Raw genomic sequence first — 25,260 nt, 5'->3', positions numbered from 1 at the left:
ATCAATATTTATGATTAGCCTAAGTTCGGAGCAAGAGGAAAAACTCTTAGGGAAAATATTCCGGGGGAATATATCCTTTCTATTCAATATGTGTCACTCCACGGCTGAAGTAACTTCAACTGGGTAGGCAGGTGCTAGATTTTTCTGGCCAGGCTTTTGGGCCTTTAGCAACTGCAAACACAGTTTTTAGAAATGGGGGAGGTGAAGGTTTTTGCAGGCTTGGGGATAGATCCAGCCCGGGTCCGTGTCGACAACCTTGAGCTAGTTAGACCAATGGTTTGGGCTCAGTATTAAGACAGCTTCCTATGCTCCTAGGTGTAGGTGGAAGAAAATGCTTCATCTTCTGGATCTCTGCCTAACATGCAACTTGTTAAAGCAACAGGATCCTTGGAAATAAAAACCTTGAAAAAGCAGTTTCATAAACCCCAGGGATTGGGGAGATATTATAAGACAACAGGAAGACCTACAGCAACAGCTGCATACTCAAGTTTGTGGACGCCAACTGATAAATATATGCAATGCCCTTAAGCCACTATAACTCTGCCTGCAGGGGTCTTATTTACTTATTTATTTACTGTGCAAACAGTGTAACTCAGGCACCTCTCTCTCTCTCTCTCTCTGCTTCTTTTCTTACCCCTAAATGTTTAATTTAATTTTGGCCTCATTGAGGAGCAGTATTTCAATATGAGTAGGAAAATGAGAGTACCCCTATTTTTTTTAATAGAAAAAAGCACTGTATATATTTTTAATCACGCATAAAACAACATAACTCACAAGACATCAACCTATTTGCTTAAAAATATCAGATCACATTTTTACGGCACCCATTAAAACATACCTCAGACTACACGGGCCCCACAGTTAAAAACAAAACACAAAACTTAATGTGGAATAGTCCTAAATAGTGTTGGGAATGACACTGTTTCTTCCTGCGTAAGGAAATGGGTCACTCTCTCCGCCCCCTCCCCCAATTCCCTAATCTGTATTCAGGGAAAGGGCTCATCCCAATGAGAGGCAGTAAACACTGATTGAAATCTCTTTCTGGCCGACTTTATTCTGTGTTTAATGTTATTTTTGCATCTGAGTTGACAGAGTGGCTTTCTGTTGTAGCTATCGGGCTGTTTGCTTTCTAATACGAATGTGGATCCCCATAGAGCTGGTAAAACACCAACCAGTCATTCACAAAACCACAACTTTTTCTTGATCCCCACACTGGACACGCAAGAAACAAGAGCAACATTTAAAACGGGGGGCACGAGCATTTTCAAATTTCACTGGTGAATTAAAAAGAACGAAAGTTTTAGAACAGCACCTCAATCAGAGAATCTGATCAAAAACAAAAGATCCTAAATAAGCCATGATTTCTGCTTGTGCTTGTGTTCTGATGGATTTGGGTTTGTTTTGGGGATCTTCCCCCACAATGAAAGATTGAAATTCAGAAGGTGGCAGAGAACTTGAGAGGTTCATGCCTGCCAAGCTGCCTTGTGGTGGCTGGAAATCTAGGCATGCTCTGTCTTGGATTTATGGTCTATGGGGCCCTGTGTACAGTTCTTTTGGGGGACCCTATTCATGCAACTAAATAAACACATTTCAAAATTAGGGGTCTATGGGTAGACGGTAATAATAATGTTTCATCATTCTTACCATTCATGGTGATTATCCACAAAGGCAGACATGGGGCTTATTTGCACAGTGTAAGTATCGTTGGCTGAATATTCAAACAAGCCGTAATATGGGTTGAAGAGTTCTCTTGATACCAGGAAGAAAAACTCCCGTGAAGGTCCACTGTAGTCCAGCCTTTGAAAAACAAAACAAAACGATTATTATGCAAGAATGAACTAAAACACATCTTAAACCTATATTCTCTGTAAGACTACTTCCCATGATACTTTCAGAAAAAAATGTTTTATTCAATTACCATTTATATTACTTAATATTTTGCTAAGCTCAGTTATTGTTCCTAATTTCCACTTGAGAACTTTGCATTATAGCAGAATTGTACACCTCCCATTTAAAGGCAGAGATTGTATAATGTTGTCTATTCGATGGTTGTCCATGCACGGGGGCTGGCTCGACTGCAGTTCAATTCAGAAGAAAAATAACGCATTGTTCCTAAATTCTGTTTTGGACATCTCCAGTTCTTCTAAGAGCTCTGGGTCAGGGTTCAAATCCCTACTCAGCCATGAAGCTCACTGGATGATCATGAGCCAGTCACTAGCTCTCAACCTAACCAACATCACAGGGTTGTTGTTAGGATGAAATGGGAAGGAGGAGAACTAAGTATGTGCCGCCTTGAGCTCCTTGCAGGAAATGCGAAAATATAAATGTAACAAACAAACAAACAAATAAATGGCACACCCCAATACGTGCTATGCAATTTTCAATGTATCACAGATCAAAGCTGGAAATGGAAAATAATAATCACCACATTGCACCTTTGCACAATGGAACTAATATTGCAATTTCACAATATGTCTTTTCCATTAGGAATAAACTGAAATTAATTTGATGCTGTCATTTTACTTGGCTTATTCACCCGCCCCCCAGCTTCTTTCAGGGTTCTGCATTTTGTTAAGGGAGCTACAACTCACTTAGACCCTTTGTTTATCAGGGCCAGTAATCCCGAACTGTCAGAAACATAAGGAAATTCACTTCCCAGATGACAGTTAAGTGGACACACATTGAAGAGATTATCTGACTTAAACAGCAGTGAGCTAAGTTCAGTGTCTTGCCGTTCTTCATGGGCTCATAACCCAAGGAGATTAAAGAAGATACGGTTAATACTCAACAGCAGGTCATGTTCCTCAGATATTTTGCTTCCATGCTTTGTTTTATTGAAACCATCGGTGAGGACCCCAATTCGCATGAGTATGATGTTACAAACAGGATTTAAAAATTTACAAAGTTCCAGTTCCACGTTCAGGATGCTCATTCTTCAGCACCGCTCAAAACACACAGAAGGAAATTAATATGGAAGATCTTCCCATCTGGCTTGGCGTGTGCAAAGAAATTCCACCCAGCAACTAGGCAAAAGGATCTCTCACTTCTCTCTGGGCTTCTGGGAAAGGGTAACGGTCAATACTGAGAACAGTGAAACAGTGGTTCACCACAGTCAGGGTCGGCCCAAGACATTTTGGCACCTAAGGCGAACCACAAAATGGTGCCCCCTTCCCACCAGGGAAAAGGGGATGAATGAAGAGTGGGAACAAAAGGGGAAGAACAATCTACATTGGGATGTGATGCCCCCATGCACCCTGTCGCCTGAGGTAGGCACCTCACTTGGACTTATGGGCCGGCCCTGACCATAGTTCAGTAGTAGAGCACATATGTTGCAAATGAAAAGATCTCAGATCCAACCCCAGACTTTTTGAGTGAGAAGGCCCCCTTGGCTGAAACCCTGGAGAACCCATGCCAGTCAGGTTAGACAATACTGAGCTAGATGGACTAACTCAGTTATAAAGGAGCTTCTTACGTTGTTACACTGTCTTCAGTTCCAACAGGATGTTGGCTGCTCTGCTCCCAACTGCTCAGAGTAGGCAAAACAATGTTTGCTCAGCAGAGATCTGAGGCTCTAAGGGAGATAGATGGGACTTGCTCTGCTTGGCTACTGGAAATGGAGATGGATTGGAGAGCAGAGGGACAGCCTCTGTGGGGACTTGACTTTTGAGTCCATTGAGGAAAAATCATAGCCCCCTTTATTTTTTCTTCAAACTTCCTAAGAATAGCTAAGCACAAGGAAGCAGGCCTAGCTGAGGGACTTTCCCTACTGGTGAATGATCCCTGAAGCATAGCTCACAGCTACAGGAATCAATGTAACAATAAACATAACAATTAATCACACAACACATCTTTGTTATGGAATTGCTCTGCCAGCATAAACAAATATAGTTCAGTTCACCACATTTCAGCATTAGCTTGTCCTCATGAAAATTCATCAACATGTTACTGCGCATTTTTGCAACCAATTTCCCCTAATACTGATTTTTTTTAATACCTTACATTCACTAATATATGGATTTTTAGGCACATTTCCCCTAATGTATGCATTTTTGTACACATTTCTGGTTAGAGAACTGAATCAAAAAATTTGAAGAAATGCTAATTTCAAAGGACAGCTGCATTTTGGTTCACATGCACTTTCAGGAAGTGCAAATTAGATAGGTTTGAGAACCTAACCAAATTTCTTTTCCATTCATAATCCAAGACAGCTTATTCTGTAAAGCTGGCATGTGATTTTTGAAAGGACTTGATTTGCATGATTTTCCAACCTAACATAAATGTGTTTCTTCCACTGAAAGGCACAGAGTGCAGAATATTTTCCATTTAACCACATTCCACGTCCAAGCCTGGCTGAATCACAAGTGAATAGCCTTGGACAATGCATTATATCCTTTTAATTAAGTTGAATTTAAATGGTTCCTATATCTATCTATATGAATGAAAGAAAGGATTCTAGCCTAGTATCTTCCAGACTGATATGTCTGTTTTCTGTAGCAAAGGAGAGTTTGATGAGAGGGCCCAATCAAATATGCAATTCCCCATCTGCTGTACTGAAAACAAACAGTCTTAAAGAAATCTATACATGTGATTTATTTGAATGTGTTACTCAAGGAAAAATAAGTGAATGGAATGCACATTCGCACTCTCTTCACTCACTTAGTCTATTTACTAATTGACTTACTAAGCAGGCTTCCTCTTCTGTCCCAGACTGAGATAGTAAATTTGAGATTAAAACCCACAGAAGTTCGTGTTGCACAAGACTAATTTCAGAGAGATGACAGGTATGATAATGAGGCAGGCAAATGTGTATCATTTTTAAAAATAAAAAAACACCAATATCATTAAGTTTGTTGGCGGGGTGCAGCAAAAACACCCAAGGCAAACTTTCAACAAAAGAAAATTCACACACACAAAACTCATTTGAAAAATACCATGGTGCTGTGTTACAACGGCTGATATTCTACCTTATTGTTTTTGCTTTGTTATTTTATATTGCTTTTGAAGCAAAGTGCCACTAAACTCGATAGAAAGATCGCTGTGTCCTGGCCGCCTACACACCTGAAAGCCTGAGAAAATATTAATTCAACTTTAATTAACCATGTTTTTTTTTTTTAAGATTCCTGTCCTTTGAACAAACCTTTCCAGTCAGAATCAACAAGTTTGCTAACCGTATTACATAGAATGAGCCACTGAGACAAATTAAGGACTGGACTATTCAGATTTCCTACTCATAGCCATTATTTCCACAGGGAGAAAGGTTCGTGCTCACGTCTTCTCGCCTAAACCCATAGCTGTTCTAATGCGAGCAGTTAATTAAGTTTGGTACAGATGTAGCTTACACATGAGGTGCCCTATGACTGGCTCCAAGTCACATGGGTTGTGTGATGTCAGTCACCAGGTGACTTGTCTGATGATGTTATCTGTGAACATTAAGCTGCATTCCTGATAGCTGGAATATGAGGCAGCCTTTTTAGCTATCTGGCTAGAATTAAGTGCACCTTTGGAATACGGACTGATAATTATTCTACATCTGGAACCCTGCTGCCAAATCTTACCATCAGGATTAGGCAAAGTTGCATTTTCTTCGCCTATTTCTAAATGTCTGATTTCACTGATTTCTTTCTGACCCCTCTTACATATGAATTGGTTAAATGAATTGCAGTTTTGCCTAGTCGTTTTTTCAATATAAATATACTCTTGTCTAATGCTAACAACAGCCTCTTGTTGTTTGGGTCTTAAAACCGCCAAGGACAACGTAATTACAGGGATTACCTTTGGGGGCATTTGGGAAGCAGCACTGTGCCAAGCAGAGAGCATACAGACTTACTTTCTGCTTTCTAGTAAGCCAAGTCCAAGAGCTTGCTCATCTTTCAGGAGGAGGTGTTGCAACATATTTGGAATGAGACAAAGGAGCAAAAAGTGCAGGCTGTTTCCTGTTCCTCCACAATACCCAGGCATGCAAAACTGCTCCCAGTTACATTGAAAGTTCAAGGCACTGCGCTAAAGAGTTTGGCATTACAGTATAACCCTTCAAGATTGAGCTCCTGCTATCTCAGTTGCTATATCCTGGTTTTCACCCTGCTAATGATTCCTGTTAACAGCCACTTTTTACAATTTCTAGAAAAAAGAAGCCTTGCACCATTACTGTAGTTTATTCACACCTTCAACAATGCAGGAGGAAAGTGTTAAGCTTCCCTTCTTAGCAGAGGAAAACCACCTCCTTGCCAAACAATGAACTTTTGCAAAAACAAACAAACCCAACAAACCTTCAGATGAACCGTTTTATATTTCCTTGACAAAAAACAGAATGAGACCTATCCATTCTCACCCATTCTGACTCTCATACATATCCAATTGTTGCATTATTGTCCGGACATAACTCAAGCTTGGCCTTCTTTATATGAGGCAGAAAAGCAACATGCAAAAGTTTAAATAAATTAATTAAAAATATCAAGCACATGAGCCCCCCGCCCCAGACCCCAACCAAGGTACATCCAGTGATATACTATATCTGTTGCTTTTTCTTGGCACAAAACTTTGTTGTACAGGTGCATTTGTAGAATTCTATGGGTGGCGCTGTGGTCTAAACCACAGAGCCTAGGGTTTGCCTATCAGAAGGTCAGGGGTTTGAATCCCCACGATGGGGTGAGCTCCCGTTGCTCGGTCCCAGCTCCTGCCAACCTAGCAGTTCGAAAGCACATCAAAGTGCAAGTAGATAAATAGGTACTACTCTGGAGGGAGGGTAAACAGCATTTTTGTGCGCTGCTCTGGTTCACCAGAAGCGGCTTAGTCATGCTGGCCACATGACACCTAATGGTCAAGGGTCCCTTTACCTTTATGGTGTATATATCACTGATCTTTCAGTATCTAGCCAACAAGAAATAGATATGGCTGGCTGGCAATAAATAAAATGTGGTTTTCTTCCACGAACGGATTGCGCCAACAGCACCAACCAAGTGTAACTCTACAAACTGGATTTTCCGATGTCCAAGTGTCAGTTCTGACAGCTTGGAGATAATGAGGCTGCACTCATCTACTCACTCAACTTGATAGTAAGCCCTAATGAACTCAATGGGACTTACTTCTCATTAGACAAGGAGAGGGTTTGCACTGTAAAGTGAGTAATGCTGTCTGGAACCCAAGCAGAAAATACAAACATTGCCTCTACTACACCTTCAGGACCAGACAGGTTAGCCTGATTCACAATTATTCATTCCACAATTTTGATAGTGAATGAAGGTGGCTTATACTAGAAATCTGTGTATTAACACCAATGAATGGAAAGAACTTCTCTTGAATTCCCACACTACATTATTTTAAGGTTGTGTGTGTGTGTGTGTGTGTGTGTGTTTGTTTAAAAAAGGATGCCATTAATCATCAGCAGCACAGCAATGCCATTAAAATTCCTTCTGTGCTTGGGCAAGATGAGAAATGTTAACCCAGCCTGAAGACATCTCCCGGGTAAGCTTGCAATGGGGCATGTTGAAAGACATGCAGATGCCATTGACATGACACTGCACATTGGGGAGAACGGCAAACAAACAAACAAACAAACAAACCCCGCCCATCTAGGCGGCTTCCAACAAAGTATTAAAATACAATAGTCTGTTAAACATTAAAAGCTTCCCTAAACAGGGCTGCCTTCAGATGTCTTCTAAAAGTCTGGTATTTGTTTTTCTCTTTGACATATGGTGGGAGGGCATTCCACAGGGCGGGTGCCACTACCGAGAAGGCCCTCTGCTTGGTTCCCTGTAATTTGGCTTCTGGCAGTCTGTTTCAATATGGTTTTGGAGGGAGCAAGCATGTGTTTTGTGCAATTCTCTTAAATGACAGCATTTTTTACAGGTCAAAAGCATTATGAGGGTATCAGCTTTCATTTTATTCATTTTTGTTTAGTTCACGTTTCGAGCCGTCATGGCTGCCAAATACATGAAAATTGGGAGAAATATTCAGCGATATTTCTAAAGCTAAAAGGGTGTTCAGCTGGAATTCCTTCTGTCAGCATGACCAAAATAGATCCCTATTCCTCCCCATGACTACCAGAAACAATAATCTCTTGTGCAATACAAGGAAATTTAATCTTCGAGTGCGCCTCTCCTGAATTAAGATTTTTATCGCGTGCCCACATTGCTTGAGAAGATTGGCCCTATGTCCTGAGGTGCACAGCAAACCCAAGGTAGCAGTGTCTCCGAAGTCTGACGATGCATTTTTTAGTTTGGCGCCCAGAAAAAAAAGCTGTAAAGGCCCCTCTTCTCAGTATAATCACTTGTACTTATTTGTTGCGGCTGAGCACTTTAGCCTGTTCCATATTTTGTGTTTCATAAGTTTTATGGTCGAGTTTGATTTTTGTGAGCTGCTTTGAGTGTAGAAGTGGAACAGAAACACTATAATTTGTTTATTTTAAAAAGGGAGAGTAATTTGGTTTGGCTCAGCACAATATTTTGATTTTTCAAGTGCACAGTACACATAGCCGGAGTGTTATCTCACTATGAACTTCACAAACTTTTTATGATGTCTGGATAGAGTACCAAGAGAAAGAAAACTGAGCCAGCCTGCAGCTTGCAAGAGGCTACATATATAGCAGAGGCAGCCAATGTGGTGCCCTCCAGATGCCGCCGGACTACAACTCCCAAGAACCCCAGCCAGCCTAGCCAATGGTCATGGATGATGGGGGTTGTAGTCCACCAGCATCTGGAGGAACCTGATATAGAGAAACACATCTCTTACTTTCCTTCCACATACATACAAAGAGTTGCATCATTTGAATTAGCATGGTTTGCTGCTGACACATGAAAACAACCTCCGTATTTTTTCACTCCATAAGACGCACCTGAACATAAGACGCACCAAGTTTTTAGAGGAGGAAAGGGGGAAAGCCCTGTTTTTTTTTTAGGATCAGCTCACAGTTGTGCAGCTTCTTTTGCAAAGGGGGAAAAGCCTCGTTTATGGAGGGATCAGCTCCCAGTTGTGCAGCTTCTTTTGCAAAGAGGAAAAGCCCCATTTTATGGGGTTCAACTCGCAGTTCTGCACCTTTTTTTAAAAAAAATTTTATTCTTTTTTTGATAAAGTTCTGCAGCTTCTCTAGGAAAGGAAAGGGAGCTGTTTGTATAGTTTTCAGACAGATAATCTAATCAGCCAGTCGCATGTCGCTGGGGAAACAAACAGCCTCCGTCTGCAGAACCTTAAACAATGGAGGCCTGGGCAAGGGGGCGGGACCAAAAAGGGAGCCTTCTCTCCTGATCGCTTGCTGATCAGCTGTTCAGCAGCTTCCTTTCAAACCCCCTTCTCTCTTTGTAAAAAAAAACAAAAAAAAAACACGATCTGCTTTTGGCCCCTGGGCAATTCGGCTCCAGGAACCACCATTCACTCCATAAGACACACAGACATTTCCCCCTACTTTTTGGGAGGAAAAGAGTGCATCTTATGGAGCGAAAAATACAGTAATTCTAGCCAATGCTTTCCTGCAAATAGTTAACATGCCTCCTTGCTGCACTGTTCATTCATTGCAACTCTTTCCGACAGCCAGGTTACTTGTACAATTTAAGAACTGTCATAAGGCTGAAGTAATGCCAAACCAGCAAAACATTTGCACAGAACAGCTGCAGGAGCAAATGCTGCTCTCTTTGGGCATGCAGATGGGCAGGGGGGACGGACCAGAATGATTCACATTGTGCTGGTGACGGACACCCAGGCAAAGGCCTGCCCACATTTGTTTATGCGTTCCATATCACGTTATTTATAATGCTCAATCACTGAAAAATGTTATTTTCTGAATTTATTTATAGCAAGCATTTGTATATCGCCTTTAGGCTTTCAAAAGGGCCCCAAAGGTGGTTCACATTTATGATACAATATAAAATAAGAATGGGAGGAAGAGAGGGGAGATCGTTCCATCAAGCAAGCAAAAATGCTTGCATTGACGGAATATTCATAGCAGCACAACGCTGAATTCCTCCCATAAAGTTTAATTTTAAATTTATTAATACAATCACAAGAAGAAGATAGCAGTGTATTCATCATCAGCGACGTTAAAGGGGCTATTTAATATGTACTGGTAGCACTCTCAAACCACTTCCAAAACTTGATTACTGTATTAGTATTATCAATATTAACGATTATTAATATAACTGATTACGTTATTTGTGTGCAGAATTCACATATCCTCAGTGACATTCTGCATGCATGTTGAGGAAATGAGCATTACTTTCTAGACAAACACCAGAAATCATTTGCTACATTACACACACACACACAAATCAGCTTGCAAGACCCTGAGATTACCGTATATACGCGAGTATAAGCCGACGCAAATATAAGCCGAGGCACCTAATTTGACCACAAAAAACTGGGAAAACTTATTGACTTGAGCATAAGCCGAGGGTGGGAAATGCAGCAACTACTGGTAAATTTCAAAAATAAAAATAAATAAAATTACATTAATTGAGACATCAGTAGATTAAATGTTTTTGAATATTTATTTCAAAGAAAAACAGGGGCAAGGAGTTCCATAGGCTTGACTCTGCACCACAGGAATAAGCGCTTTCTTTTATTTGCCCCCTCCCCTCTTCCAACAGTTAGGCTTTCCTTTTTATTTCTTTGGTGTATTTTATGTCCAATATTTCCATCCCCCTACAACCTCTATCAATAAATGGGACTGATTCCTGATTGTGAGGGGGTTTATTTTCAGACCCTTTTCTTCCCTCCCCAAAGAACCCTCCCTTCCCAAACAGCCAAGCTGTGAATGGATCCAAAGAAAGATAAGAGTTGCAGAGCTCCTGTGACCTTGCCTCCTCCTGGGCTTTGCAGAGAGGAGGGGGGCAAGAGGCTCTGTTCCTTGACTTGGGGGTCCTCCCTGCACCCTCCCCTTCATCCCAGGGACCCCCCTCTTCTCCCCAATGGACCCTTTGCAAGATGAGCAGAGACTCACTGGATTCAGGAGGCGCCAGGGATGCAGCACATGCAGAAGAGAGAGACAAAGGCCCCCTCCTCCTTTTGTAGGTGGGCTTGGTATTTCCTGACCTCTCTAGGAATCCCACTCAATCCTTTTTAACCCTTGGCAAGCCAGTGCCCCCAGCTTCTCTGATCCTGTCCTGTGCCTTTTGCAGGAAAGAGCTTCTCTCCACTTCTCTCCCCCCCCCCAACTGACAGAGGGGGAAGCATTGTGCAGTGCTTCTCCGATCCTCCATTCTGTGCCTTTCTGCTGGTGAGTGGAGGCAGAGGCGTCTTTACCCTTCCAGCTTGTGTCTGGAGGCGCTAGGACCTCGCAGACAGCTGCAAACGCACGGGATGGGATCCTGCGGGATCAGAGAAGACGCTGCGTCTCAGATCTCCATCCTGCGCATTTCCTGGTGTGTGTGTGTGGGGGGGGGGAAACGGAGAGAAACTCTTTCTCTCCGCTTTTCCTTCCCAACCACCTCGCAGACAGCTGCAAACGCACAGGACGGATCGGAGAAGATGCCCCCATCCTGCACATTTCCCGGTGGGGTGGGGGGAGGGAGAGGTAAGCGGAGAGAAGCTCTTTCTCTCTGCTTTTCCTTCCCCACCTCCCGCCTCACTTGCGCATAAGCCGAGGGCGACTTTTTCAGCCCAAAAAATGGGCTGAAAAAGTCGGCTTATGCGCAAGTATATACGGTATACTTATATAGGAGTGCCTTTCTTCTAAAAGAAGTGCATTTTGAGCAGAAGTAGCAAATTGTGTAAAATAGAAAAAGGAAGGAAGGAAGGAAGGAAGGAAGGAAGGAAGGAAGTAACAATGACCCTCTAGTTCTTTTAAGCTTCTGGTCTAACCTCGCCAAATTCTTGAACAGCTCAATAAATTTTATAATGTCAATCTTCTCTCATTCAGTGCCTGAAGCATCTACTGCAACGGCTGTAGAAAATTCAAACCATGCTACAGTTTTCTAGCTCTCTAGCAAAACTATTTCCAACCCCTCGAAGCAAACTTGGGAGTGCAAAGCAATATGCAGGATGGAGCCCTCCCTGCCAAAAACAGATCTGGAAGGAACTCAACATGTACACAGTTTAATTGATGCTTTGCAAAGGAATTCACATGTCACAAAGCTAGGAGAACTTATTTTTGAACAGCTGTAAGTTCTAGGCTTAGGAGAGGCATTTCCTGGCTGTAATCCTTCCTCTTCTCGCTCTAGACCGCACACAGTAGATGAAATACTTGAGCGCAGCTGCAAAGTGTAGTACAAAGTACATACTGCATTGGGGGCCACTTCCCTTTTCTACTCACCCTTCCTCTCCGACAAATGTGACATACAGTTTATTTCTTTGCAGGTCCTTTCTTGAATAACCCATAATTTGGTTGAAGGCATCTTCCAGCAAATGGTCTCTCCTGATAATTAATCTGCACAATGAAACAAAATAGAATCAAAGGAGGCCATAATTTGTAGCTTAAATGCCCCCCCCCCCCAGTTATATTTAGATTGCCTGGGAAAGTTAGCAATACAAGCCATGTCTTAAGAGCCAATCTAACATTTCTTAGGATTCATTTAGATAACAGTTTCCTGGGCATTATGCCAGAGTAATAGGGATGGATACTTCTTCTTTTCCTCCCTTCATAAAGACAACAGGCTGCTTACCTAAAGAAATAAACTGTGTAGGCAATTCAGTTGATGTTGGTCCTGCACCAGCATGATTCGGCATAGGCAGAAGCAACCTGAAAACTACAGACACTGATGCCAATTGTTTCCAGCACTTACAGTTTGCAATGACTGGGAATGTCTTTAATACACATGATGAAGAAAACCAATGGAATCCTGCCAAAAGGACAAGGTGAGAATGGCGGGACCTAAATTCTTGAATGGCCGCTATTTGGTGCAAAGTGTTTGCCAAAACCAAAAGCTGTTGGATGAAAGATGGTCACTCACCTATGGACCTCCCTTGTAAGGTAAAGGACCCCTGGACGGTTAAGTCCAGTGAAAGGTGACTATGGGATTGCTTTCAGGCCGAGGGAGCCGGCGTTTGTCCACAGACAGTTTTCCGGGTCACATGGCCAGCAGGACTAAACTGCTTCTAAGGCAACGGAACACCGTGATGGGAACCAGAGCGCACGGAAACACTGTTTACATTCCCGCCACAGCGGTACCTATTTATCTACTTGCACTGGCATGCTTTCAAACTGCTAGGTTGGCAGGAGCTGGGACAGAGCAACGGGAGCTCACCTCATTGCGAGGATTCGAACTGCCGACCTTCTGACTGGTAAGCCCAAGAGACTCAGTGGTTTAGACCACAGTGCTACCCACGTCCCTTGTATTTTATTATGTACATCACTTGTATTTTATAGCCAAAGGTCAAACTGGACATGACATGGCAAAGGGGAGGGGAAAGCTGGTGTGCATTATAAAAAAAACAACAAACCACTGAGAGATGTAACCTGCCATGTAATGTCTAATTTGGTCCCAAGCGGGCATTTGAACCTGAGTTTCCAACATCCCAACCCAACTTGTTAGCTGAGATATCCTGGAAGCCCTTTGCTCTTGATGGCAGCAATTAATACCTGTTGCCACGTTTGTTTATTCCATAAATAAATATAAATTTTATTTATTTATTTTTAAAGAAATACACCACCACACCTAAAAGCAGTTTATGAAACAAAAGTGGTTTATCTGCCCCCCCCCAAAAAAAACCCATTATGGATTGTCAGGGGAAACGACAAATCACATGAAAAAGAATTGTTATAAATTTAGAGGCGGGACCTTATAAATTAATAAATGGTAGGACACCTGATTATTTGGGATGTGAAGGGAGAAATACAAGCTGCAGGGATTCCTGGGCCAGCCTATGCAAAAAGACCTGGCTGAGCTAGGGCCATTACAAAACAATACAGGGCCGTTAAGGGTCATTGGCGATGCAAGAGAATTGTCCTCCTTCTTTGCCCTGAGGTGTGAACAGAGAGGGGGGGGTTGGGGGGTTACCAGGGTAACTGGGTATGAGGTAATAGGAAGGAGGAGGATGAGAAGGAGGAAGAGGATTGGGATCCATCTTCGGCAGGCTAGCTGAAGACTGGCTGCACTGCTGTGGGGGACAAATCCCTCTTGAAATGACCATGCTGTAAGATCTGGACTCCCTCCATACAGACTGAAGGTGTAAATAGGTCAATAAGCCATATTTCTTAAAGCTATGACAGTCTCTGCCATGTCTCAATTCCCCTGAAGGACCACAGATCCCGGGTAAGAGCCCGGAAACCCATGAGCTCTTGCCACTGCTCGGCAGATAGAGTGGGAGGCACCCAACTTTTGTAACAGAACTTGGATGTCCTACTTCTTTCAGAAAAAAACCACTTGTGGTAGGATTTGGACTGAGGAAGTGGCAAGCTTCAAAACGTTCAAGCACACCTCATCCCTCTCCTCTGCCTTCTCAAAACGGCTTTTCTTTAAAAACAAACAAAATACTTCAAGCTTGGGGCTCTGCGGCATGCATTAATGGGAATAAATTGACCGTAGCACTGTGTTCTATCTCTGAAATATGCTTGGCTGTATGTAAGACTTCTACATACTTCAATTTCCCTGGGCCTTGTCCGTATCCTTTAGTCTCCAGCTTCCTGTAGAAATTCCTCAGCTTGGCTTCAAAATCTCTTTTATATGGAGCAGGAGCTCGAGCATTAGCACGTGTAGTACCTGCAATGAAGCCAGAAGAAGCACAAGACCTATTTTATTAAGATCATTGTCACTCACCTTTCTGTCAGAAACATTCAAGTCTGGGTGGAAGTTGACAGTGCAGTAACACCACATGCAACATATACTGGGAGGAAAGTTGTAAATTCTAAGTGTGGGAAACAGCAGAAGAATAGTAAGATTCCTGGGCATTTGGTGATGCACAAAACCAGACTCTGCACCCATCATCTGAAGCCCTTCTTCATGTGCCTCCTCCATGTGTGGTCTGGAAGGTGGCAACATGAGAATGGGCCTTCTCTGCAGTGGCTCCCTGTTTGTGGAATGCTATCCCCAGGGTGGTTCGCCTGGCGCCTTCATTATATTTTTTAGGTGCCAGGCAAAAGTGTTCCTCTTCAGCCAGGCCTTGGGCTGCTTTATATCCTACAGCCTTTTAAATGTGTCTGTGGGAAGGGGGTTATTGTTTTGTTGTTTAGATTTAATGATTTACTTGTGTTTTATCTTGGTGAACTGCCTTGAAATCTTTTGATGAAGGGAGTGGTATATAAATTTAGTAAATATAAATATAAAAAATATTAATATAATACAATAAATAAACAACAATAAATATAATAAACAACAAGCCTGCTGTTGAGGGGACCTTTATTTTTTGCAAAGAAGGCTCGACTAGGTGGACTTGACCAGATCCAGTAGGGCGAGTCTCAGATCTTTTTAGCAAAGCATGTTCTCCTTCATGGAGAGCACGTGTTGCGGTGGGGTCTATCAACACACCCCTTTTTGTTGCTGGGAAGGATGGATTAGATGGCCACTACAGTGTTTGGGTTCTTTTTGGGTTGTTGGGGAGATTTTGATGTTGCAAATTGTTGACTGACAGCCCAGAGGCTATAATTATAATCAGGGTTTTGCGTTTGACCTTGGGGCAAGGGCCTGGTAGGAATTTTTCCATTTGGCTGATTGGCTGGTGCCATTTGGTTTTCGCATACTGCGTAGCAAATAGTCACAACTTGTAAGGTTGTGGTTAGGTATTGGTTAAAAAAATTGGTTGGTGGAGGGGTATGGATTGGCTGTGCCTGCCCTTCCAATGTTGCTGCTGCAGGGTTTTCCGTTAAAGGAATCCAGGGGCTCACCATGCTTTTGTCCGTACCTCCGGGAAGGGGCTAGGGCCACGCAAGAGCCCCTGGAAGCATTAGGGGAGAGGCAAGGGTCTGGCCCCCAGCTCCATTCTGTCCCCAAGATGTTTTCCCTCACTGCAAATGTCAGTTCTGTCCCTGGGCGGGGACAGATAGCCGCAACCAATGCCTAAGCAACCACTCACATTTTGTATTTTAATAAAGAAAGCTTTGGCCAAAATTATGCCAAAAAACCTTAAACAAAATTTATGTGTGATGTGTGATTTACAGGTGAAACTCGAAAAATTACAATATCGTGGAAAAGTCCATTTATGTAAGCAATTGTTTTCATTAGCTGCCGGAGTTTAATATACGAGATAGACTCATGACATGCAAAGCGAGATATGTCAAGCCTTTGCTTGTTATAATTGTGATGATTATGGCACACAGCTGATGAAAACCTCAAAGTTGGAATTCTTAGTTTGGGGTTCTCATCAGCTGTACGCCATAATCATCACAGTTATAACAAATAAAGGCTTGACATATCTCGCTTTGCATGTCACGAGTCTATTTCATATATTAGTTTCACCTTTTAAATTGAATTACTGAAAGAAATGAACCTTTCCACAATATTCTAATTTTTCGAGTTTCACCTGTATTTGTGGGTGGCTTTTTTTTTTTTTTACTTACTAGAACCCCTGTGGCCTACTGATAACAAATTTGGAGAGTAAGAGCTCATACTAGGGATCTCCTAACAGTTAGGGCATAACTAATCTGTGTTAAATAATCTGAAATATGCATATGAGAGAAAACTGAAGCCAGCCTACCCCTCCTAAAGTGTGTGGGTGGTTTTAAACCATGGTGGACTAGTAAAAGAACCGGTCTGAAACAGAACAAGAAGGGGGAGACTTTGTTTTGCAAAAGCGTATTACAATGAGCATATGACCACTTCAATATGACAACTGTGGGTTTTCCTCTTAACCATCAGGAGAGAAAACGAAAGCTATGCATCCTTAATCGGAACTTTAATTGGCATTTCATAAGTGATGCCTTTGCATAGCCTGGAGAACGCACATTTAAATATACATTTCTGAATGAATTAAGGGTGCATACTATTGAAAACATATGAACATCCGACAATACAGTCACACACAAAGAAGGTAAACCTATACATGTCTACTCAGAAGTAAGTCCACTGAGTTCCTAAGTAAGTATGTAGGGCTGCAGCCTCCTCTCCCCACCCCCACCCCCGCCACCAAAAAAAGGCTGTTCTAAAAAATTTAGAAAATTAGCATGCCTGATTTCTGTTCAAACCAAGTTGAGTTAATCTGCTCTAGTCATCTGTGGAAATATCTAAAAGCACAAATTACTTGAATTTCCAGTTGCAACCTCAGAAACCTGCTTTAACTTCTGGTGTAAGATGACTCATAACAAAACACATGCCTAATTTTGAAAGTTAACTTCCAGACTTAGCATCTCCCAAAAGAGAACTATGTGCAGGGGGGCGGGGCGGGGGGGGAACCACATTTAACAAAATGCACTGCATTTCTGTTTCCTGTAACTCTTAAGCTAAGCAGGTAAATGAACTACAAGCGCTATCTTTGGGGAAAACTTTAGTGAAGCAACTTCCTATTTTACTTCAAAGATTACATGCACATAAAACGTCAGTATAATATATATCCTGGATATGTAGGGTACTTAAAAAAACCAAAACCAAAAACCTCTCAACACCCTTGCTTCCTGGTTGTCTTCATTTCAATTTCTTTTTTTTATAAATGCTCTGTTTCTTGGATTTCTAAAGCTTACAAATATGTTATCAGAACTAAGAAGCTGAAATGGCTACATGCCCAAAATGATACCGCAGCTCTTAATGAATTTCTTTGTGTGTACTAACAACACGATGCAACTTTAAAGTTCATGTGTTTGTGTGGCGGGGGGTGGGGGAGATATTTGTTGTGCCTGAGAGAATGTGAGAGGGACAGAGAAAGAACGAAAGTTACAGGATTATAAGATCTGACCTTTAGCAGTAACTCTACAGGCTGTTAATTCCCAAACCAGATCACTCTATATATATATATATATATATATATATATATATATATAAAGTCTTATCTATTTCTGTTATTCTATTCAATTTCGTTGTACAGTGGTACCTCGGGTTACATACACTTCAGGTTACATACGTTTCAGGTTACAAACTCCGCTGACCGAGAAATAACGCTTCAGGTTAAGAACTTTGCTTCAGGATAAGAACAGAAATCGTGCTCTGGCGGTACAGCGGCAGCAGGAGGCCCCATTAGCTAAAGTGGTGCTTCAGGTTAAGAACAGTTTCAGGTTAAGAACGGACCTCCGGAACGAATTAAGTACTTAATCAGAGGTACCACTGTACTATGTACAATGACAATAAAGTATCTATCTATCTACCTACCTACCTACCTACCTTATGGGCAAAAGGAAAGGACACATTGCTGTCACATTGGCATGGGATAGGTGATTGGGAAAAAGCAATAGTGACTTAGAACTGAAAAGAGGGGCCGGTATGCAGTTTTATAGACTGGCAGGAACAGAAAGAGATTCAGGCTGCATCCTTTCGCACAGGGACACACTTCTGAGCAAGCTTGCACAGGTTTGCAACATTAGGCTTAATCTAGATAGCATTTTTTTTTAAACAGAGCTGTAAGTGGTTTGAAGGAGGCATCATTCTACTCAAGTTACTTGTTTGTTTGCAACGTGTGTGTGTGTGTGTGCTGCTGTCACCTCTGGCCAAACAGGTTTTAGAAACGGACATTAAACACATTAATAAGGAAGGATTTGAAACCGTACAAAAACTTGTTTTCCAGAGAAAGAGCAGGGTTAAGTATGTACCTGCAGGAGTACACTGCTGGGAACACCTGCCTATCCCTGCCTGCTAGCCAGCCACCCCAACCCCTAGAAAAGGATGGAGTGAGTGCCGGCTACACCCAGTTGTATCCTATCAACAGTGTCCCAAGATCCAAGTCTTCGGCTTCTGTGCCTTTGGGGGGGGCGTTCCTGGGAGGGAGACACCCGTCTCTCCTCCTCATTCAACCAGTCCCTGACAGTCAGCAGCATACAAGCTTTGTAGTTATTGTCCTTATTCAAATCTCATATTTGATTCCCACACTTTTATCAAAACACAAATAACATACGCTGCTTCAAATGGATATACTGTACATTTTGAATACATTTCACCTACCATTTTGTTGAAATCTAGCACTGGGGATTGCTGCTTACATACAAGTGCCCTAAATACTTTTTTTAACACATTCTTATTTCTATCGGTTATTATTCCAGATGTATACAAGGACTGAGGATGACAACCGACTCTTGAATACATTTCGTAAAACACCACTAAATTATCCTTTCAGCACATGGCAAGTTCTTATTACAAATCAGTTGTCACCGTCAAGAATTTCCTGGGCAATTAGAGCAATTATTCCATCCGTAAGAGCAACAAAGGAAAGGAAGGTTTATTTTAAAAAAAGAAATATTTATGTAAGCATGCACATGCCTCTTTCTCACTCTCTCTCTCTCACACACTTTGCATGTATGTGTGGGTCTTAGGAATAAATAAATAGCAGTTTTATTTCATGTCATCTAAAGTACTGGGACTGGAAAAAAAAGAACACAATAATAATTTATAATACTTTTATTATTTGTACCCCGCCCATCTGACTGGGTTGCCCCGGCCACTCGAGACACTTTGATTCTCAACAGAAACACAAAGGTCTCCCTGACAGACACAGTTATTTGGACAGAGCCAAGAGTATACAGATCCAATAATTTTTGACTGACATTAACATTAAAGTCCAAAAGTTTCGATCCTAAGTTTGGGAGTGGGAAGCGGCTGTCACATTCCTGAAGGCTTCCAACAACCCTTTCACCTTCTTCAGATCAGGTAACGTGGCCTCAGTGAAATGACCTTGGTCCCCCAAGGGCCAGGAGCTCATTGAACTGAGCACAAACACACGACTTTCTGTCTACCAGAAAGATATTCATACATATGGCATTCTACGCAATACCTTGGATAGCCCTCAGATCTCTGCTACCTTTCTACCTGCATACCTGTTTATTACCGTATTTTTGGCTCCATAAGACACACTTTTTCCTTCCTAAAAAAGGAAGGGGAAATGTTAGTGCGTCTTATGGAGCAAAGGCTTAGCTCCCGCTGCCTCCCCCCACCCCTGCCACGTTTGGCAGGAGGTGGAGGCAGCAGCGGAGATGTTGCTGGATCCTCCCTGCACCTCAATTCTGCGAACGGAGGCTGCGGGAGGATCCAGCAACATCCACTTCGCTCCCCGCTGCCTCCCCCCCCCCAGCCTTTTAGAGGAGGAAAACCAGAAAAAATATTTTTTTTCTGGTTTTCAACCTTTAAAAATGAGGTGCGTCTCATGGTCTGGAGCGTCTTTTGGACTGAAAAATACGGTAATTTACACAGAGTTTGGGATTCATATCATGCCAAAAAGCAGGAGTGGGGAAGGGGAGCATCATCTGCCCAGGCTTCCTTGTCCTACGATAGATGTACTTTTCGCTGTTTATTTGTTTGTTCTGTAACTCAAGAAAATCTTTAATTAAAGCTATTTTTTAAAAAAGGAGTGCCGGTTTGCATTTCTTAGTGCAGAAAGTATTGATCGGATGTGTAGAGATCTTTTATATTTTGATTAATACAGGAGGGTTCTAGAAGCTGCTGGAAGCTTCTCTGTGTGAGAGAAACAGGCAGAAGAGTCATGATTGTTTGGGTTATACCTTCTGGAAGCTGAGTACAGATGGTTTGAACTGGTTCTTTTATCTCTTCCAATTAAGGTCATGCTGACTAAAAATTCAGGCCAGAAGGAGCCTGGGTTTTACTTTCTCTTTCTATCTCTCTTCCTTCTGATGTGGTGTTCTGTACATAGTATGCTTAGTGTTAAGGTTTAGTCTTGTTATAAGTTTATAAGTTTTTGTAAGTGATGCAACTGGATTTTTTTATGGACTGTGCCAATCCTGAATGTACTGGATTTGTAACCATTATGCTTATTTGCCTTCAGCAAACTCTGCTACGTGTTCATGTTTTTCCGCCACACATATGACAGTCTTAAACATTTGTTCTTATTCCAGAATACCACCCTCCAATGATGGGGGAAAAAATAAGATATTCAAACCCATATTTGTAGTGCTTTCTTAACACAAGAGGAAGATTAAGAGATGGCATCCCTTTTGTTTTTAGGTTTTCCAGTACTAGTGGTGGAAAATATCACTTATGTGGCTCTATATAACACCCTCTGGTACAAAACATTTCCAGGCCTTACAAAGAAAATGCCTTTGGGAAAGGCTGTTCGGATGCCTGCAACGAAGAACACAAAATCAGTGTAGTCGCAACAGCCGAAGTTTTCACCTCCTGCTTGTTTGCACAAAGAAGTCCATGAAAACAGATGAGAACATCAGGTTTACTCTCTACCATTGATGCAGCTGTAACAGGGCTTACCTGGAGAGTTTTGAGGAGAGGACACCGGGGAGCCTCGTGGGGACTGGCAATAACTGGGATGAAGTAAGGCATGCGGTGGTACGTATGACATTATTTCCTCTTCAAATAAACTGGAAGAAAATTGGGGGGGGGGCGAAGACATAAGGCAGGCTTGAATGTTTTTTCGAAATGATTGCATCTACTATGTTTTAAGTAGAAAAGACTGTTGGCAGGCACCATTTGGAACAAGAAAGTGCAGGGAACGGAAAGAGTTAAGGACACCCTCCGAACCTACCATTCCTGCTTCCAATCACACTCATTGTAATTAGTTTTGCCTGCTCTAAAATATCATCAGGCATTCTTTCATGTATTTGGGACAGGATTCCAAGAAAGATGCATGCATTGTGGTCCCAACATTGCAACATCATGAATCTTAACATCACGAATCTCCTGAGAGTAGCCCTTCATCTTTCAATCAATGACAAAGCAGCAAACACTTGGTGAATGAGACACAAATAACGTTATGGGATAAAGGGTCCATGTGCAGACAAGTCTTTCGTTGTGGGGGAGGGGGCGGGTCACAATCATGCCTGCTTGCAAGCTCTACTATGCCTGTGCGCCCAATGTTGGCATAATGAATGCCACATCTGTATATAAGCCTCTGCATGTAGGTTAAGAGAGGAAAGGGAGATCAATGAAGGAAGGGGATAAGAAGTCTTCATGCAAGGGACAATGCACAGCATTTCTTTGAAACAATGGCTGAGCTCCACTCTCTAATTCACACAAACCTTTTGGCATGGGTAGGCAAACTAAGGCCCAGGGGCCAGATCCAGCCTAATCGCCTTATAAATCCGACCCACAGGCAGTCCAGGAATCCGTGTGTTTTTACATGAGTAGAATGTGTGCTTTTGTTTAAAATGCATCTCTGGGTTATTTGTGGGGCATAGGAATTCATTCATCCCCCCCAAAAAAAATAGTCCGGCCCCCCCACAAGTTCTGAGGGACAGTGGACCGCCCCCCTGCTGAAAAAGTTTGCTGACCCCTGCCTTATGGCATAAAATATGTTCCTCTTCTGTGAGAAATACAACCTTGAATTCTGGTCCCTCCTAGTCAAAATTCTACCTCTTCTTCATACACATTCCAGTATCTATCCTTCCCTTGTTTGTGTCCACAATTATGCAAATATTCGGTTTTCTTCTAAGCCAATGTCCAGCCCTTTCCTGGATCTTGCCCCTCCCTTCTTCTTGCACTGCCAGCATTTTCCATAGAACTGTAGAGTTGGAAAGGAGCATGAGGCTCTTCTAGTGACTAGTCCAACCCCGTACAATGCAGGAATTCCTTTTGCCCAACGTGGGGCTTGAACCCACGACTGTGAGATTAAGAATCTCATGCTCTACCAAATGAGCTACTGTCTGTTTCTGCCATTCCATCTAGATGAGTAGCCACAATTGTGCAAATGCAGCTGTTTTCAATTAAAACGAAAATGTTTTAATCCAAAACCCTTCACTAGTAATTCTGGAAGGCAAGAGATGGTAGAACCTATTTATGAACGAAGAGGCATAAAGAAAGCCAGGGTGGTTTTTTTTGGGGGGGGGGGCGGGGGAATATGTTGAGACAAACACAGGCTACATATGTGCATAAATTTGGGCTACAACCCCCTCCCATCCCCAATATTATATAGGTACAACATTAGCCATGCTATCGAGTGGCTCTTTACGACTGCTTGGAGTCTATTTGGATTGACAGGTTTCTCGAGATAAATAAATATCCTCGACTGAAAGCAAGCTGCAAGTTAGAAACGAACAATACTGTCGCCAAAACCCTCGGCTGCATCTCTCCCCAGCTTCATTTCGAAGAACTGAAGGGAGAGAGAGATTGCCGAGGTCACCACAGCAGATTGCACAAACGTTCCAAGGTGATTAAAAACAACAACGAAGAAACCTATATTCGTTGTAGAACAGCACCATGTACCTTAGTAACATGACAAGGTCTGCATCACTGGACAGGCGCACGAGTCCCGGAGTCCCTTCAGTCCGAATAAACTGGATCTTCTCCCTGTTGAGGCAGGCACAGCGTTCTAAAGCATCTCTTGCAAACAAGGCACTGACGTACGCCAGCACGGCGAGGAAAAGCACTGGGTATATCAAGTGCACCTCCAGATTATCCCTCTGTATTTCAGGCACCATTTTCCGACCTGCCGCAACATGTCAACGTGAATGGAGGAATCTCGCAACCAGCCCCGCCCCCCCCATCCCACCCAAGCCCCTAAACAAACGCATTCAGAAGAATGGTTTGTTGTGTTTTTTCCGCTGTTGTCCCTCATCTCTCAGAAGCTCAAGCTGCTGCTCCCAGGTACCCAACCAATGGAAATCAATCCCTCAACCTGACACGAGTAGTGTGGCTCTGAATTCCAAGCAGCAGCTGAAGCACCGGAGAAGGCTATTGCTATTCCGAAATAACGTGTGTGCACCTGCTCCGCTCTCAGCACAAATGTCAAGAGAATCCTGTTAATTTTCAAGAGCACAGAGCTTACCAGGAGCGGGGGGTGGGGGGGACACACAGAAAGGCATACTGTTCTGCAAACCCAGCTCACTCAATTTGATATGGTGGCAGTCTAGTGAGCTTCTGCCGGTTGTTGTTTTTTAATGAACCACTTTTTGACTGACACACACCTTTTTAGGGGAACAGGCGCAGCTCAGTGGAAAAGCATCTGCTTTGGATGCAGAAGGTATACCAGGTTCAATCCCTGGCACCTCCAGGTAAGGCTGAGAGAGGCCCCTCTGTCTGAAACTCTGGAGAGCTGCTGCCAGTTCAGTGTAGACAATAAAGAGGTAGAACAATGGCCTCACTCTACTCCCATTTTTTGAACGATGCACCAGCTCTTATACAGCAGCAACTTCTAGAGGAGCAGCCATGTTACTGGTAAGTCTTTTGCACAAAACCAACAAGCAGTGCTGTGGCGTCTTAAAAAACTAAACAATTTCTAATGTCATAAGCTTTCATGGACTACAGTTTTGCTTCATCAGACGGCTTCAGATGCAGACGATCAATTGAACTACAGCTTCTTCCACAGTATATTTGTTCGATTTCAAGGTGCTACAAGAACCGCTCTTGGTTTTTAATAAGTTCCTCTCTGCATACATGAGCACACTTTGTGTTTTTTAAAGAGGGTAGAAACCTGAAATTCTCCCTCCTGTCAGTGTTTTTAGAATTCGTGTATCTTTTCTGAAAAAGCAGCCATTCTAATCCCTTTTTCTTGCTGCTGCTGGTGTGCGTGTAAAAGACCAAGCCATTCCTCTGCATGTAAGCACCTCTTACTTTCAGAAGCACGCAGACAGGATTTCCTTTTGGTTCATTTCTCGCCTTTCAGGGCTGTGCTGTCACTATTTGTCACTCTGAGAGACTTTTAAAAGTCTCATGATGCTGAGAGAGAACCAATGCAGCTACAGCTGGTTTCACTCTTTTTCCATCGCCATTCATCACTCAAAGAGTGCTGGCCAGAGAGAGCAGTATCAACATTCATATCCTCTCCCTGGACATAATTCAGGGGGGAAATAACAACACCAAAAAAATATAAAAAATTGCTGGCAGTTATTGGTTCACACACCTAAAGTGAAGAAGCAATGGCTGCTCCCCATCTCTGAGACATTAATGTCTGGATTGGAACCCAGATCTTTCCCAAACTTTACATGAAACCATCTCCATCTTGGAAACAACTCATGGCTCCAACACCCAGAATAATTTCTTCGGTTTTTATTTTTCCTACCTCCCATTCTCCACTACTTTGAGCAACATTGTGGAGAACTCAAAAGCTTGTCATACCTTTCATGACAATTTTGGGAGTGGACAATTTTGGAAGAACTAAGCAGAGAGGCTTTCTGGCACTGTCCTGGCCCCTGCCTGGTGTGCTCTCCCAGCCAACATATGTGTGTGTGTGTGTGTGTGTTGTTTTCTGCCTGCATCTGTTTGTTATTCCTGTTAGATATGCGCCTGGGAGTTTGGGGGCTGACTGCAGTGAGTGGAATTGCTTGCTTAATGAGGGAATACAGCTAGGGCGTGGTTGTCATCTACA

General features: G+C 42.6%; 1 protein-coding gene across 3 annotated transcripts in view; it reads right to left on the bottom strand.

The window, feature by feature from the left end:
• HECW2 (HECT, C2 and WW domain containing E3 ubiquitin protein ligase 2) overlaps positions 1-25,260 on the bottom strand; it is a 183,355-nt gene that overhangs the window by 14,107 nt on the left and 143,988 nt on the right. For all 3 annotated transcript variants that reach the window (XM_033168893.1, XM_033168901.1, XM_033168885.1), the window contains 5 exons: positions 23,160-23,243; positions 21,210-21,319; positions 14,504-14,624; positions 12,239-12,352; positions 1,645-1,797 (listed from right to left, as the gene is read on the bottom strand). In XM_033168893.1, coding sequence (XP_033024784.1) covers positions 1,645-1,797; positions 12,239-12,352; positions 14,504-14,624; positions 21,210-21,319; positions 23,160-23,243 — 582 coding nt within the window. The remainder of the gene's footprint in view (positions 1-1,644; positions 1,798-12,238; positions 12,353-14,503; positions 14,625-21,209; positions 21,320-23,159; positions 23,244-25,260) is intronic.

Source organism: Lacerta agilis, chromosome 1 (assembly GCF_009819535.1).
Source record: "Lacerta agilis isolate rLacAgi1 chromosome 1, rLacAgi1.pri, whole genome shotgun sequence".
Taxonomy (NCBI): domain Eukaryota; kingdom Metazoa; phylum Chordata; class Lepidosauria; order Squamata; family Lacertidae; genus Lacerta; species Lacerta agilis.
This window is presented reverse-complemented; position numbering and strand designations above follow the sequence as displayed.